The following is a 16,105-nucleotide window of genomic DNA, read 5'->3' as shown; positions in this document are numbered from 1 at the left end:
CACTTCGCGTTTTTTAAGCAAGCAAGGCCAAGCCCGAGGTGGGTGTGGAGCGCCGGGGTGAAGTAAAAACCACGGACTTTGATCAGATCAATGAAAAACGGTCCCCGCTTACTAATAAAATACAACAAAACGCATCCATATCTGACTCTGTGATTGAACTTTGACTTCTGGTGTTTTCCCGGGTTTCTTGTCCTTCAAAGAAAATTTCATTATTTTTAAATACAGTTCTCAGTGACAATGGAATGATTGTCAGTTGTACTAAAAGTTATGTTAAGCTGGTTGCTACAAGTCAGAGGATGATGAAATCTGCTTTCAAACTTTTCCTCTACCGGAACCACTCGAACTAAATAGAACGTTTTTTAATCGAACTTAATCGACCGATAATGTTCGATTAAGTTCGGTGATCGAACACAATCGAATTCTCGCAAAAAAAAAAAGGTAATTAAATCGAACTTTGATTGAGTCCGATTAGGTTCAACGCGGTCGAAGTTGGCATTCATTCGATTAAAAAATGGGACGTTATAAAGGAAATTGCGCGTGTTTTCTAGTCTGAATTTCATCCGATTACTTCGAGTCGTTATTACTCCTTCAGTAACGGACTCGAAGCAATCGGATGAATTTCAGGCTACGTGTTTTCACGAATGTTTTATTTTTTGTAGAGTGTCCTACCACTGACTATTCCGGGAGTGGTTGTGGCGGATATTTTTTGCAAGAAGAGGAACACCCGAGAAGAACAAGACTATTATTGCCATATTGCAATCTTATCCTGAATCACACAGTGAATATTATGCTCCGTTAAAGACTTTTTTACTTTATAGCGTCCCTTTTAGGTTAAGACCTTCTCCACTTTTGCATCTGCCACGTGGACCAGGGAAACTAAGCAGCGCTATAGTAAAACAAAGCGATCAAGCGAATCCAATAAACCCGGAACATTTATTCTTAATGATCTTAGATAATTTGGTTGTTTTGTTGCTTTGTTCTTGCCTATTTTAAGCGTAGATTAGAACGTTCAATTAAGTTCGATTGCTTCGATTGAGTGCGGAAATCGATCTCTCACGAATTTTTTGGTTCGACTGTGTTCAATTACCGAGCTTAATCGAACCTAATCGTTCGATTGAGTTCGATTAAGTTCGATTACCGAGCGGCAGTTCAAGTGGTTGCGCCGGGACCAATATCGGGAGCAAGTTCAGTGCAAGACATAAATGCCAGATTGGTTGTTTTCCTGACACTAAAGAGTAAAGGCGGTTTATCGGCAGCCGCCTATGCACAGACACACGGCTACTCTTTCATCAAAATACGCCAAAATACACAGATTAGCCTGCGTGGCAGGCGTTTGAAAGGGAAGGGAAAGGGGGTTTTAAGCGCGAAAGAAACGCGAGGGGGCCGCGCCAAAACACCCATTTTCTCTTCCCTTCCAAGCGCCTGCCACGAGGGCCATAGACGGATTAGTTCGACTCTAGTAACTTCAGTTTGATACTGAGTGCAGACAAATCCAGCTTACAAAGGCTTAAGTTAAGAGAAAACGAGGCGCACGAAGTAGTATCCATCGTATGTAAGAGAAACTAAATCTGAACAGTTCTTTAAGGAGCTTGGCTTGACAGACTCTTGACGTTTCGATGATGGATTTATCATTTAAAAAATTTAGCTGGTATTTCTATAACTTTAGTTTTATCTCAATGGGTTTTTGTATTTTTTTTAAGCTAACTGATTTTCTTGAATTAGCCATTTTTTCAGCGGATATGATCACATTCACTTATTCAATATTCTCTGTCCAATCTGTACATTTAAATTTTTTTTTCTGTGGGTAAAGTGTGAATTGACTTACAAGTCCCTTAGTATATTTGTGTTCAGACTTAACAGGAACTATTGGTTAAATATTCCTTTAATTTTATTTTACTGAAATGCGGAGAATCAGAGATAACTGGTAAAACTAGTTTTGCTATAATCTTTTAGGTCATCATACTAGATTGATGAAAAAAAAAACACGGCGACAGGCGGTGATAAACATGGTAAACGAAAGTTTTTTTTCTATAAACCTAATGTAAACTATGCCTCATTTTCAAAATTAATTGTGTCGAATATCAAACTTTCAAACCATCACAAAATTGTCTAATCTTGGCTATCACAACCTAATATCCGGACACTAACGCGTCCGAAAAATTCCAGATTGTTTGAATTTTCGTGCTACCCGGAACAAACATTTGAAATAACTGGATTGATCCATACAGCAGCTGCCTTGCTACTCTGATCTTCTTCTCAATTGCAACACTTTCCCTTAAATTCAGCGGCTTCTCTTCACGGTGGAGAAATGGAAAGAAACGTTGCTCTTTAACTAGTGGTGTTTCAGGCTCTTGCCACTTTGCCACTTGTCAACTTAAAACTATCTGGAATTTGATTCAAGAACATTCAGAAGGCAATTGCAAATTCTCCAGTGCTGAGAAGCGCGCTCTAAACCCCAGCGGGGGGCGGCAATACGGATTTCAAGTGACAGGGATGATCAAAGGACTTTTTTCGGTTTCAAATTTTCGATTTCGGGATTTGTTTGGGTAGGAAAAATTTGGCAAGTATTTATTGGGCAGCTTGATTTAAGTAGGGATTGTTTTGGGTATTCAAAACAATCTGAAGATTCATGATACTTATATCATTTAACGCTTCCTGGAAATTTTTATGGCTCGGCACGGTATTTTTTTGCTGGTTAAATTTTGGTCCAGGAAGTTGTTTGGGTTTTGTTTAAAGCCCTAGGAATTTTAGCGGGTTTTGATTTTTTCCCCATTCGATCATCCCTGTCACTTGAACTCCGGAGTATCCCCTCCCCCCCCCCCCCCCCCCCCCGTAGCCCACTGGGCTTTAAACACACACATTGGACAACTTTAAAACGGTGAAAAAATCTAAGCGTTTTCGCTTGCTTACGGATTTAGTTACAGTGGAACTTAAGTTTAATATACCACAATCCTTTAGCGGCACAGAACAAAGGAGGAGTATAAATAACTTTTGCCTGAACTAACATCATTATTGATGAGCGAGCAAGTTCTTGCGATCGAAAAGCAGCTTCGTTAAATGGAACAAAAATCCAAAACCAGATTGAGATACCAATCTGAACGATGCAAGTACGGTGTTGTATCGTTCAGATTGCAATCTTAGATTAATTTAGTTCTTGATGCAACGAAAAATCAAATTTCGGATCGCAAAATCCGCATTTTTTAGATTGGTTAAAAGGAACGCAACCCAAAACAGCAACGTATTTCAATCGTCTTCGCCTTTCCACAAGAAAACGCTTAAACGATAGAAATACGACAGAATCCCTTACACGGCATGCGCTGTATAGTGTAACAAAAAATCTTCGTTGCTGCGAATGTCTAAATAATAAGAAAAACAGTTCCAATTTAGCTTGAAAAGTTTAATTTTCGTTGTCTATAACAGATAAATTGGTGTGAAGTGGGTTTGATCTCAGCCATAGTGGTTACCAGACAAGGACTAACAAAACTCGGCAAGAGATCAAAGCAGTGGCGGATCCAGACGATTAGATAGGGGGAGTGGGGGCAGGTCTCCCCCAATTTTTTTTTCCGCCCTTCGGGCCTCAGTTTGGTCTAGAAATAAGGGGAGGGGGCCCTTGTCCCCCGGGCCTCTCCCCTAGATCCGCCACTACAAAGGCATTAAAAATCGAATTTGAACCACCAATTACTTGGTTTTATTTTCTTGGAATTATTAAGTCGACCATAAAGTTGTAGTAGTATCAAGCAACTTACTGGAATCGGGCACTTTATACTATCCCACTTGATACATAGGGCCTTTAAACACCAATAAATATTCTCCAAAGTCATTAATAAGTGATTATAAAATAACTAAGATACTACGTGCGCTCTGATTGGCCGAGAGGCGTGTTTGCATGAAAGTATGTAAACATGGTTGTGACGTCAACTTGTTTGACTTTCCGCGCGCTAATCACGCAAGCACGAATTTGAAAAAGGTTTTGAGTCGAAAAACTCGACAAGTATACTTTATTTACCCATTTCCTCGTCGGTTGAAACTTGGAAAATCTTTAGAAACATACTATGTCAATTTTTTTTCGCTTGAGGTGCCATTTTAAGCGAGAAAAACCCGTATTTTGGAAAGCATCTTTTTTGCAAAACAAAGACTGATTACGCGTACAAGTTTAATCAATGCTCTAAACAAGAGCGTTTTGCTTTTTTTCTCGGGAAAGTTATTTTATAAAAGCAATAGAAAACTTTTTCCTGTGTTTGCATATCCTGATATAAACACTCGAGGGGTTGGGAGAATTCTCGACAGTTATGCAAACCCCCGACCTCGTCTTGGGTTTCTATAACTGTCTCGAATTCTCCCAACCCCTCTCGTGTTTATATCAGGCTATGCAAACACGGAAAACGTTTTCTATTGCTTAATTGGTATTCTTTATTAGGGGTAACAGTTCCAGAAACCACGGCTACAAGAACATCATAAATACAAGACTGTAGAATATGGATGAAAGTAAGAAAGCTTTTTTTACATTGTAAGGAAAAAGTTTCTTTCCATTCATATCATGAAAAGTTAAAGTCTTCTGTAAGTGGTCACGTACAAATGTAAAGCTTAAAAATAAGAGTCAGCAACGCTCATCCCACAAACCGTTTGTGGGGAGGAGCGTTGCGTGACGACACTAAAAACGGCTCTGTAGCAGACTAAACTAAGAGACACGAAGACTTTGATTTAAATCGAGGTTTTCCTTTATGGAAGAATTAATACAGAAGTTGTCCCTTCATCGTTTATTCCAACTTGACAATCATGCACATCAAATGAACCACAAGTATAAAAGCAAGATGCTCTAAAAAAACCAATTGAAAATTTAAGAGTTGCAAAAATAAAAAATATTGCCAAAGCACGAATAAAAAAACTAACAAAAGAGAAGAACTTACAACGTTTTTTAACTTCAAGAATAATCGTCACAAACACGGTTCATATGATTTTCATAATGTTGAAGAAGAAGAGCCTCACTACTCATCTCCTCTTGACAGATCCAACATCTGTGTTTCTCAACAATGACCGATCGTGCATCTGTTACACCATTGTTTCCGGTTTCTCCCTGTGTCTGCTGGTTCTCTGTAAAGCCTGTGGCCCTGACATCAACGTTTTCACTTCCTGCTCTCTTCCGTTTAAAGGATTCCAAACGTTTCGACAGACGTTTCTTTTTCTGAGAAAACTTATGTGACCTTTCCCGAGAATGGAATCTTTCATGACTCCTCAGGTTTCCTGCTTGGTTAAAACACTTGCCACACTGTTTACATTCGTAAGGCTTTTCGCCAGTGTGAACTCTTTCGTGAGTCCTTAGGCTTCCTGCTTCGCTAAAACACTTGCCACACTGTCTACATTCGTAAGGTTTTTCCCCCGTATGGAATCTTTGATGAACCTTTAGATGTTCGGCTCGGCTAAAACACTTGCCACACTGTTTACATTCATAAGGCTTTTCTCCAGTGTGAACTCTTTCATGTCTCCTTAGGTCTCCTGCTTTGCTAAAACACTTGCCACATCGTTTACATTCGTAAGGCTTTTCCCCGGTGTGAACTCGTTCATGACTCCTTAGGTTTCCTACTTGGCTAAAACACTTGCTACACTGTTTACACTCATACGGCTTTTCTCCAGTGTGAACTCTTTCATGAATCCTTAGCATTCCTACTTCACTAAAACACTTGCCACACTGTTTACATTCATAAGGCTTTTCCCCAGTGTGAACTCTTTCATGAGATTTTAGGTTTCCTGCTACACTAAAACACTTGCCACACTGTTTACATTCAAAAGGCTTTTCCCCAGTGTGAACTCTTTCATGAGTTTTTAGGTTTCTTGTTCCACTAAAACACTTGCCACACTGTCTACATTCGTAAGGTTTTTCCCCTGTATGGAATCTTTGATGAACCTTTAGATGTCCTGTTTGGCTAAAACACTTGCCACACTGTTTACATTCATATGGCTTTTCACCAGTGTGAACTCTTTTGTGAGTCCTTAGGCTTCCTGCTTCGCTAAAACACTTGCCACACTGTTTACATTCGTAAGGTTTTTCCCCAGTGTGAACTCTTTTATGTCTCATTAGGTTTCCTGATACACTAAAACACTTGCCACACTGTTTACATTCATAAGGCTTTTCACCAGTGTGGATTCTTTCATGTTTCTTCAGGCTATCTGCCAAAGTAAAACACTTGCCACACTGTGTACATTCATGACGCTTTTCTTTAGTGTGAAATTTCTCGTGAGTTCTTAGATTACTGGCCTGAGTAAAACACTTCCCACACTGCTTACATTCATAAGGCTTTTCTCCAGTGTGAACTCTTTCATGGCTCTTTAGGTTTACTGCTCGGCCAAAACACTTTCCACACTGTTTACACTCATATGGCTTTTCCCCAGTGTGAACTCTTTCATGTCTCCTTAGGCTTCCTGCTTGACTAAAACACTTGCCACACTGTTTACATCTATAAGGCTTTTCCCCAGTGTGAACTTTTTCATGGCTCCTTAGGTGTCCTGCTTGGCTAAAACACTTGCCACACTGTTTACATCTATAAGGCTTTTCCCCAGTGTGAACTTTTTCATGGCTCCTTAGGTGTCCTGCTTGGCTAAAACACTTGCCACACTGTTTACATTCATATGGCTTTTCCCCGGTGTGGAATCTTTTATGAGCCGTAACATGCCCTGCATTGTTAACACACTTGCCACTCTGCTGACACTCAAAGGACATTGAGGTTGCTCTGATTTAAAGGTTTTACAGTTAGGATACCTTTGGAAAGATGAAGAACCATAATTAGGTAAATACAGATTATTTGTTTTGTTGCCACCAGCATAACCTTTGCGGCCTGGTGGTGAGAGGCCTGAAGTGAGTAGTTTAAAGGTGGTGTTGTGAGGGACATGTGGAAAATTAGAAAACTTTTAAGACACGCACTCAAGAAAAAGTGGTTCCACACCTTAAACCACCTGATTACATACCTAAAATTTTACATGAACCCTTCAAACTAGAGAATCCATCAATATATTGGTTAGTTGATTATTTGTTGACTTTGTATTTGGACCTAGAGTTCCTTATGGTTTGTAAAATAACACACTTTTAAAATTATGGTAATTGAGGTTCATCATACAGAATTCATATTATTGTAGACAATATAGTTGAACGCAGTGTATTACCATAAATCCTCTATTAAGCTCCCTGGGGGCCTTTTCATTTCACGCATGTTTGATGGGGGAGATTAACAGAGAGGGAGGATTATTAGAGAGGGGGGGAGGGAAAATATAGAGAATCTCAAATCAGTTCTAAAAATTCTAATTTTGGCTTATACCACCCAAACAACCATTTAGGTGATCTATTTCAAGAAATGATATTAAGAAATCCCCAAGCGTTTTACATTACATTCGACTTTGCTGGAGCTAAAGATTATAGCATGTGTCATGTGTACTCTGTGGAAGATTGCGTGAAGGGGCTACAGGGTAATTTATTCAAATTACCATACATGTAACATGACACCAAGTTACAGGTCTGTTTTGGGAACCAACTGTACGCCGCAACCTTTTTATAAATCAGCGGAATATTGAACTTTTAGTTAATTGCTAGTTTTTAAGTCATGTTATGAAGATGAGATGCAGAGCCTTGCATCATGAGAAAAAAATGGACTCTGAAAGGTAACATTGAAAAATCCAGGACTTGCGTTTAAAACTCATTTTGTAGAAGAGTCATTTGTAATCATGATTCCCACTTCTTGTTACATTCATTTTTACTAAAGTAAATCTATCATCTTGCCTAGTTCGTCGATAGTTTATTGGGGCATTTCGAAAACAGTCCTTGAAGAATTTTGGACTTGACCATCTCGAAGCATTTTAATTCAGAGTTCAGAATTAAATGGTCACCCGACGCGATTCTCAGTTGCTCGTTTTTCACAATTTTTTTTATGTTTTTATATTTTTCGAAGGACAATTTCGCCTTTTTAGCTTTTCAGATAGCAATACCTATTTAGATACCTAAATTTTCATCATTTCTTTACGCTTTGGTGGGTTAGAAATAACTTGGTGTTATTTTCTCCTTTGTTGACACAGTTTTATCGCTTTGTTTACATTTCATGTTCTTGTCGCTCACGGTGGCCCGAGTCGCTATATTTAAATTTTGTTTTTCGCAAGCGTTTAAATTCTCAGAGCTGAAACTTCAGATCTAGTGAAAAGAAGCACAGCTCTTTCATGTAGTATAATAATTTTAAATTTGAGACATACCAGGATCGACTTTTTGCGGTTAAAGTTGGGCATTATTTTGGCTGCCGAAACAACACACAATCAAGGTGCAAGCAATGAAAGCCCAAAACTGTATTACAAAAGTTATTTTGCGGGACATTTTACGCAGTCTTAAAGCTTTGGGTAACTGGTAACTGCATGTGCAACATCAAGTCAATAGGAGCTTTTGTGTGCTTGTACTGCTTCCCTGAAAATTGTTGAAATTTGCAGCAATTTCTCAAATAAAAAATGGATTTTTATGGATTTTTTCAAACTTTTCCAATCAATTTTACAATCAATGTCAATTTACGAAGATTCAGCAAACTTTTTAAAAGATGAACGCTTTATGAAGACACAATATCAGACCTCAGCAAACCTCTGAAAGATGAACGCAGAGGACACAAGAATCACCATGAGTTAGCACGTCAAAGTGAGGCAAATGTGTGTTGAGGACGAAAATGCAATCTCAAAAAAATCTCCCTTATTAATTACACAGGACACCTAATAATGCAAAGAATACCCAACACAAATTAGGGGTTGCGTTTTATGATTTCAAGTCACACTGAAAAAGAATAAATAATAATGAATTTTTTTAACACTGATTTTGGTCCTTATATAGATTAGTTTAAGGGACACAGTCAGCGATGGAACCACTGGTTTTGCCAGTTTGAAAAGCATTCATCTCAACCCAAATCAAATTTAGAACTGCTATAACTAGCAGTAACAAATGGTCAGGAAGTGCAAGTGAACATCTGCATTTTCCTTAGAGCAAGGCTGCTGCCTAAGAGAATTTTTTGGGAGCCCTTTGGGCTACAAGGAATTTTGCTATAAGTCCCAATAGTGACCAACATCAATTTTGTCCTAACGATATCCATACATCATCGAAAGAAAAGGTTATGAGAATTACACCTTTTGCCGTTCATTACAAGAGAATATGCATTCATTTGCGTGAAACGGCGACCAATAGTGCAGAGATCCATTCATTAGAGCAAAAAAAAGGAACATTTGTGCATAAATCATATTCAATTATGATTTTTGCATAATTAATCAACATATTTCAATAACATTTTTGGGCATTCATATGCATCATTCGAAACATACAAAAAAGAAAATTATAATTATACTTCCATTAACGCCAAAATGCAAGTCATTAACACCATCTTGAAAGTCAAGAGGGACAATAGATAAACATTGAAGTGCAAGCAACGCTCCTTAACATTTTTATGATGAATCTGTTTATGTAAATGTTCATTGTTTTGTGCTAATGAATGTATCTTCGTGCCATTGGTCGCCGTTTCACGCAAATAAATGTGTATTTTCTCTTATTGAACAGCAAAAGGTGTCATGAAATGATCACCTGAGAGAGAATTCTTTGATCTTTTATGAAATTCTCTCAACTCATTCTTTAAGGAAATATATAGAGATCAGTTTGGAGAATTTGTAAGTGGATATTGAGGCTTAAAGGGTTAACGTGACTAATACTTACAGTTACCTTTAACCAAAATGGCTTGGTGGCTCACTAGTTATAGAATGAAAAAGATATAAGGCATCTGAGTATCAGACAGACTTAACAAAGACATATAACGATACATTTAAAAGAACAAGTGTTTAAGGTATATATTTTAATGGTTCAGTATCTTGGTGGGTCGTCAGTCGAGGTTAGAGTTGCATGAGAAAGGCTTTACAGTCAAACCTGTGTACAACAGTAACCCCTGGGAAATGGCAAGGTAACCATTATATACAGTTAGCATTAGGTAACATCGGCTGAAGTCAGATTGCTTCTTTCAGTAAAATTAGATGAAGAACAACTTAAGTCCAACTTTACTGTGTAATGTAAAAGTGAAATAGAAAAACTCCACTGCGATGCTTTGAACCTAGGTCACTTGCTTTATAGCCTACATCCATATCCACTACACCAACGAGGACTAGCTGCCAAATCCAGTAATTTTTTAAATATACATGTTCTTATATATGACGTACCCCATTACAATAATTGAAAGCTAACCATTTTCAGTTCAGTGCTTAACCCTAATCACTGCAGATCAGTGCTTAACTCTCTACTGTGTTCTCTCCATAACTGGCGCTCTGTAGTTTTGGTTTCTTCAGCTATTCTAGCCTCATTCTACATTCCAGTCTCGTTCCATTATGGAAATAACGCATTGTGTAAAATTCATAAGGTGTTTAATCTGGCTTCACTCAATGTTATCTAATGCTAACCGTTATACACCTATTTCAATTAAGGTTGCTCCCGTAAACCATGCTTCATAGCCTGCACTGCACTATGGTAAACCCTTTTGTAGTGGGAAGTTTAGCTTGTTCACATTCATTGAAATAATGGAGACCATTTGTGAAAAGGTGTTCAAGAGAGCTTTCAAGTCAAATGGCTGCTAAGATTCTTAAACATGGGTGAGCTGAAAAATTTCGTTTTTAAAATCTCATAGTAAAAAATTAGAAGCCTCTTCTTTCAACAACATTAAATAAATAGGGTTTTACCACCTGATTAAGCTGCATTTTTGCATGGGCCAGAATACTGGTTATTTCAATAAAGCAAATCAACACTATTCATTTTTTTTTATTCAGTTTTAAAAAAATTGCCTCAAAAATAGATAAACACATAATGTTAAGTTATTTATTTTTGTTCAAGAAACGTCTGGAGTTTGATTTATTTTAACTCCATCCAAAATTCCGCATGTGCACGAGCTAAGCAACCTCATTGAAAATTTGTAGCATTTGCATATTTCCACAGAGAAAAACCTGACCTCAAGTCACTGTCTTAAATTAAAAAGCCTGGGATTCAGTATTTTGAAATACATTGTCTTAACGTTCTGCTGACATAGCATAGAAGCGTTAGCAGCGTTTGCTTTCTTTAGGTTTTTAGGCTCGTTGGGGCACATAATTTACTAGAATTCCTACAATAATACCCTGCGGGCTACGAAACATGGATCATGTATCATTCTTCTCAGAGGCAACCTTAATTCAAATAGGTGTGTACAGGGTAACTGCTATATACAGGTCAACTTTGCAAAAAATAAAAGGTAACTGAAAATTTTGGGAAGTTGTCCGGTGACTGTAATATACAGGCTATTTTCACTAGGGCCATTATATACAGGTTTGACTGTATTATGATTGAGTAACTTGGAGTCTCGGTGGCTTATCAGTAATGAACTTACGCAATAGGACGGCACAAAGATGACGGAAAAAGGCCTGTGTGTGACAAACATGACGGGCCTATTAGCTGTGTGTTTTTAATGTTGTGATGTTCAATTAATATAATTGTGTTTTGATCTTGTACAAACAGATCTTTTTAAAGGAAGGTGAAGTTTGGCGGAAACTGTTTTCAGACAGAGTTATCGTCACGCTTGTCATACAAGGTTTGCCGTCTTCTTCACTCTGCCGTCCCTTTGCGTAAGTTCACTAGTGACTTCCGAGACGCTGAGCCACTCCACCGATTATGTATTATTTACCTGGAAAATTGGCCCTGTATTCTGTAATTATGCCGTGGGCCGGGTATTCTGCAATGTAGCAACAATTAGTTTCCTTCTAGCTGTCCATGACAGCCTTACCACTACTAACTTCAAAAAGAAACTAAAACTTAACTTTTTAAGCCTAAATTGAACTTAAGCGCAGGATTCTTATAGCTTATGCATCAGTCAATTCCACCTGCGCCCAGCCCCCCCCCCGGGCAACTACGGGGCATTTGCTCGCCTTGTCAGTCCCGGGGGTGGGGCATTTGCAAATGTTGCACTGCCCGGGGGCCGGGCATTTGCCAACCCCCGGGCCAATCCCGAGCTTTCGATACGCACGCGGTTTCCTACCAGAATATAAGGTTTTACTGGAAGAAAAGCAGATTGGCTCATTTTTTAAGGACAGAAATAAATTGTAGAGGGTTGTAAAGGCATGTTCTCGATTTTAAATGTATGTATGCATTTCTTCATTGCTTATCAAGCCAGAATTACGTAGCGAAATTGGAGCTTTCGATGTGAATCAACGTTTTTTGGTTATTGAATCAAATTTCTGTTGATATTATTTGAAGAACATCCTTTCATATTTATAAAACTATTCATAACATATAACTTTACAGCGCTCTATTAATTTTAATGTCAATAATCTTTTACCAATACTAAAACCATATTAAAACTGGTGCATGTCGTCGCGGCGTGAAGTCCTAATTAGAATCCTCGCGCTATTACAAAGGAAGACGTTAATTAAACCAAAAAAATCGCACATTAAAATGCTTAAAACGGCACTATTTGACTGTGCGATCAATGAAAAATGTTGCAGTGTTGACGGAGGACGGGGCATTTGCCCTCTTTTTTCGTCCCCACCCCCGGGAATTTGCCATCCAAGGCAAAAAAAATGCTAAAGCCCGGGGGTCAGCCCGGGGGGGGCCTGGGCGCAGGTGGAATTGACTGATGCATTATTGTTAGTTTATTTGTCACTAGTTATGGACTGTTATAGGACTGCATGCATGAAAACTTATTTAATTTCAGTTTTGTATCTTGTTTTAGTTTTGTAGTTTAGTCTACAGTCTTCATTTCTATATTCTGACCATTCTGACCACAGGCCGTATAAGCCCCCGGCTTCGGCTTTACTGAGTTTGTACTATATGAGCGATGGAATAATAAAGTTAAAGTATCGCCGACGCTAAATCGCCATTGCTCGCTTGTTGCTTGTTTGGGTTAAATGACGGTAAATTTCACTACTGAATGTATCTACAATGTACTGAAAGCTTGTCTTACCTTAAGTAACAAGGTCTTGTCCCCTTGATCAAATCACACGAGGGCAAATACAACCTCGAAATGGTCAATCTGAAAGATTCACACATTCGCCGCCGCCAGAAATGATTTCAAATGTAGAAAGCGCGCGGTGGACGATGGGAAGCAGGGCGGATAAAGGTTGGGCGGTGAAACGAGCGCTCCGCTCTTCATTTAATGTGTGATGCGGAGTAGGACTGGCACGAGCGCTCTTTCCGCGCTTCCGGTGCGCTTGAAAGCCGGCGAAATTTTCCTTCATGGAAACCGGAAATCCTATTTTCTTTCTGTAATTTCAGGCTACAATGTTAAATAGATAAATTCGTTTCATAACAATATCAATAAACAGTTTCATATGTTTGTGTCTGTACGTCTATAAGTCAAACTTGTTGCTCGTATAATGCCAAAATTTGAGTTTTATTTGAAAGTGTTGAATACCTCCCCCTTCCACTAAATATCACCTAATCGTCTTTCACCGTTTCGTTTGCAAAAGCTTAACACTTCTTAACCTCAATTTTTACATATGTTAGAGGGGGATAAATTTTATATAACATAACAAAAAATTAGATTGATATATATTGATATAGTGGCGTTGTACTTCTTCAAACTTTGCTTCTCGGGTGCAACGCCCCATGGCGATTCGCGCAATGCGTTGCAAATCACGGCAGCAACCGCATGTAAACAAAATTTATTGAGGTTAGTTGTAAGGTTTTTTCTCCGTTTTTCTCTCTAAAACAAAACAAGGTAAACAGTAAAAACTGAGGGGAAACTAATTTGAAGTTTCGAAGTAACAGAAAGACGTATGAGATGTTTTTTCAAAATTAAAAAGAAGGATGATGGTGATTGAAATTAGCATAATTTCACCTTGCACGAGCTGCACGCATTTATAAAATACACGTCATCTACTGCTGTCTTTTAGTTTTGCTTGGGATGACATGGATGAGATTTTCCTTCGTGTTTTAGACAGTACTTAGTTGTTTTAGTTTTGGAATAACATCGACATTGGCGAGTAGCAGAACGAAAATATAATTCAGTGGTAGAGTCATGGAAGTAATAAAAGAAACCCTTTGAAAGAGATGTTTGTCTACTCCAACTAAACCTCCCGCAAAAAAATAGCAACACTTGCCTCTCGGAGGCAGCGTACCGGCATAAAGTAACGAGGAAGAAGTGCAAGAAAACAAATCAAGCTGCCATAATTCAGTGACAGCGGCAGTGTCTAATGTACAAACCACATCGCAAGCCCTGACCCAAGTCGAAAACAAGCGACATTTCTAAGCAGAGTCCCAGTCCACTGCATCACACCTTTTTGCTCGGACGCGCTCGTTTCACCGCCCAACCTTTATCCGCCCTGATGGGAAGAGGCAGACTTTCCCGCTCTTTTCTTTTGCCTTTAGCCTCCCTGTTCAACCCAAACATGATACTTTTAGCCCCAGGAGGGGGGGGGGGGGGGGGCTTATAAGGGCTTAATGGGGACGTGCGGCCCGCCAGGGTATGTTTTTCGGGATTTTTGTCTTAAACAGGGTATCGATTTTATCATTTTTTGTCTTAATCAGGGTATCGATTTTATCAATTTTTGTCTTAAACAGGATATCTTAGCTCTTCTTGGACGATAAACAGCCTGCGTGACTCTGTTGATCAAGCTGTAAATAGTTTTGTGATTGCCGATGGATTAAATAAGAAAGAGTTTCGATATTTATTATTGTCTTACACAGGGTATGGTTTCGAGTTAAATGTCTTAAACAGGGTATCAAAATCGGATAATGTCTTAAACAGGGTAGGAAAATCAGCGGTTTTTGTCTTCAACAGGGTCAGGGTATGAGGGGCCGGGCCGCACCTCCCCACCCAAGGATATATCGAGTACCCCCCCCCCGGACTTTTAGCCACAAAACACAAAAAAGAGGCATCTTCGGAGGAGGGAGGGTCGAAGGGCGAAGTCACGAGCGGTGGACCTTTTTGTTTGTTTGTTTGTGTAGAGATTTCTAAGGTCTTCTAAGGTCCTCGATAGCTGCACTTTCAGTACATTGTAACTGATTTTGATTTATTCCTTTTTCCTTCCATTAACGTGTAAATCCGGCATATGACGGAAAAGCGCTTAGGAAGGAGACACTAAGAAGCGTGATGAGTTGGAGAGGGCCTGGGGAGGGGTGGGATAGGATTTGCTGGAAATAAACCTGTACGAATATTTCTGCCATACTGTACACATGTATACCTTATCAGGTTTCTATCTAGGGTATTTGAGGGGCAGAAGCTTCATCCCCCCAAAAAATATATATATTGATATCACTGCAGTACATAAGTTACCCCTCTCTCTCTTGGTTACCCCCCGGGCGGTGGTCGCTTACAAAAACATGTTCTAACTGGAAGGCTTTTACTGGAGAGAGAGAGAGAGAGAGAGAGAGAGAGAGAGAGAGAAGAGAGAGAGAGAGAGAGAGAGAGAGAGAGAGAGAGAGAGAGAGAGAGAGAGAGAGAGAGAGAGAGAGAGACATAAGAACGGGCACTTTTGTAACGAAAAAAGGGCACTTTTGTAACCAAGGTAGGGAACTTTTGTAACCAAGGGAACTTTTGTAACGTCACTAGGGTACTTTTGTAACGACAACAGGGAACTTTTGTAACGTTATAGGGAACTTTTGTAACGAGTAGGGCACTTTTGTAACAATCTGGCACTTTTGTAACTAACGATTTTTTTAAAGAAATACTTTCCGTGATTGTAGTAATCAAAGATTTCCCTGCCCTTTTATACACTTCAACTAGTAAAATTACTACCCTTTCATATACCTGAAGCCTGGAAAAGGTAGCCCTTTCGGGCGGTCAGCTTCCTCGTTTTGGCCATTATAGTGAGTACCCCAGGGTGGGGGTATGGGACTTGTTTACGGTGTGATCTTTACTTAGTTGTAGTTTAAGGACAGGAATAATTTCACAGTCCTTTTTCACAGGAAAACTCATAAGAAGAAAATGCAATTTAGTTACCGTTGTTGATATACCTGGAAGAATATAACACAGTCCTTTATTTAAAAATAAAATGAGCCATTACAAAGTCACTGATGTTAATATTAATGAAGATGAATAAGGGACAACATGATGCCGACTAGATATGAGAAACGAGCGGGTGTTATCGGTTTTCCATATTC

The 16,105-nt window shown here is 39.0% G+C and overlaps 1 protein-coding gene across 1 annotated transcript in view; it reads right to left on the bottom strand.

The window, feature by feature from the left end:
- The window catches only part of LOC140932287 (uncharacterized), a 76,227-nt gene extending 69,412 nt beyond the window's left edge, over positions 1-6,815 (bottom strand). The window contains exon 1 of the mRNA XM_073381908.1: positions 4,927-6,815. Coding sequence (XP_073238009.1) covers positions 4,927-6,715 — 1,789 coding nt within the window. The 5' untranslated portion in view covers positions 6,716-6,815. The remainder of the gene's footprint in view (positions 1-4,926) is intronic.
- Between the last annotated feature and the right edge of the window lie 9,290 nt (positions 6,816-16,105).

The sequence above is a fragment of the Porites lutea genome, chromosome 3 (genome assembly GCF_958299795.1).
Source record: "Porites lutea chromosome 3, jaPorLute2.1, whole genome shotgun sequence".
Classification (NCBI taxonomy): domain Eukaryota; kingdom Metazoa; phylum Cnidaria; class Anthozoa; order Scleractinia; family Poritidae; genus Porites; species Porites lutea.
This window is presented reverse-complemented; position numbering and strand designations above follow the sequence as displayed.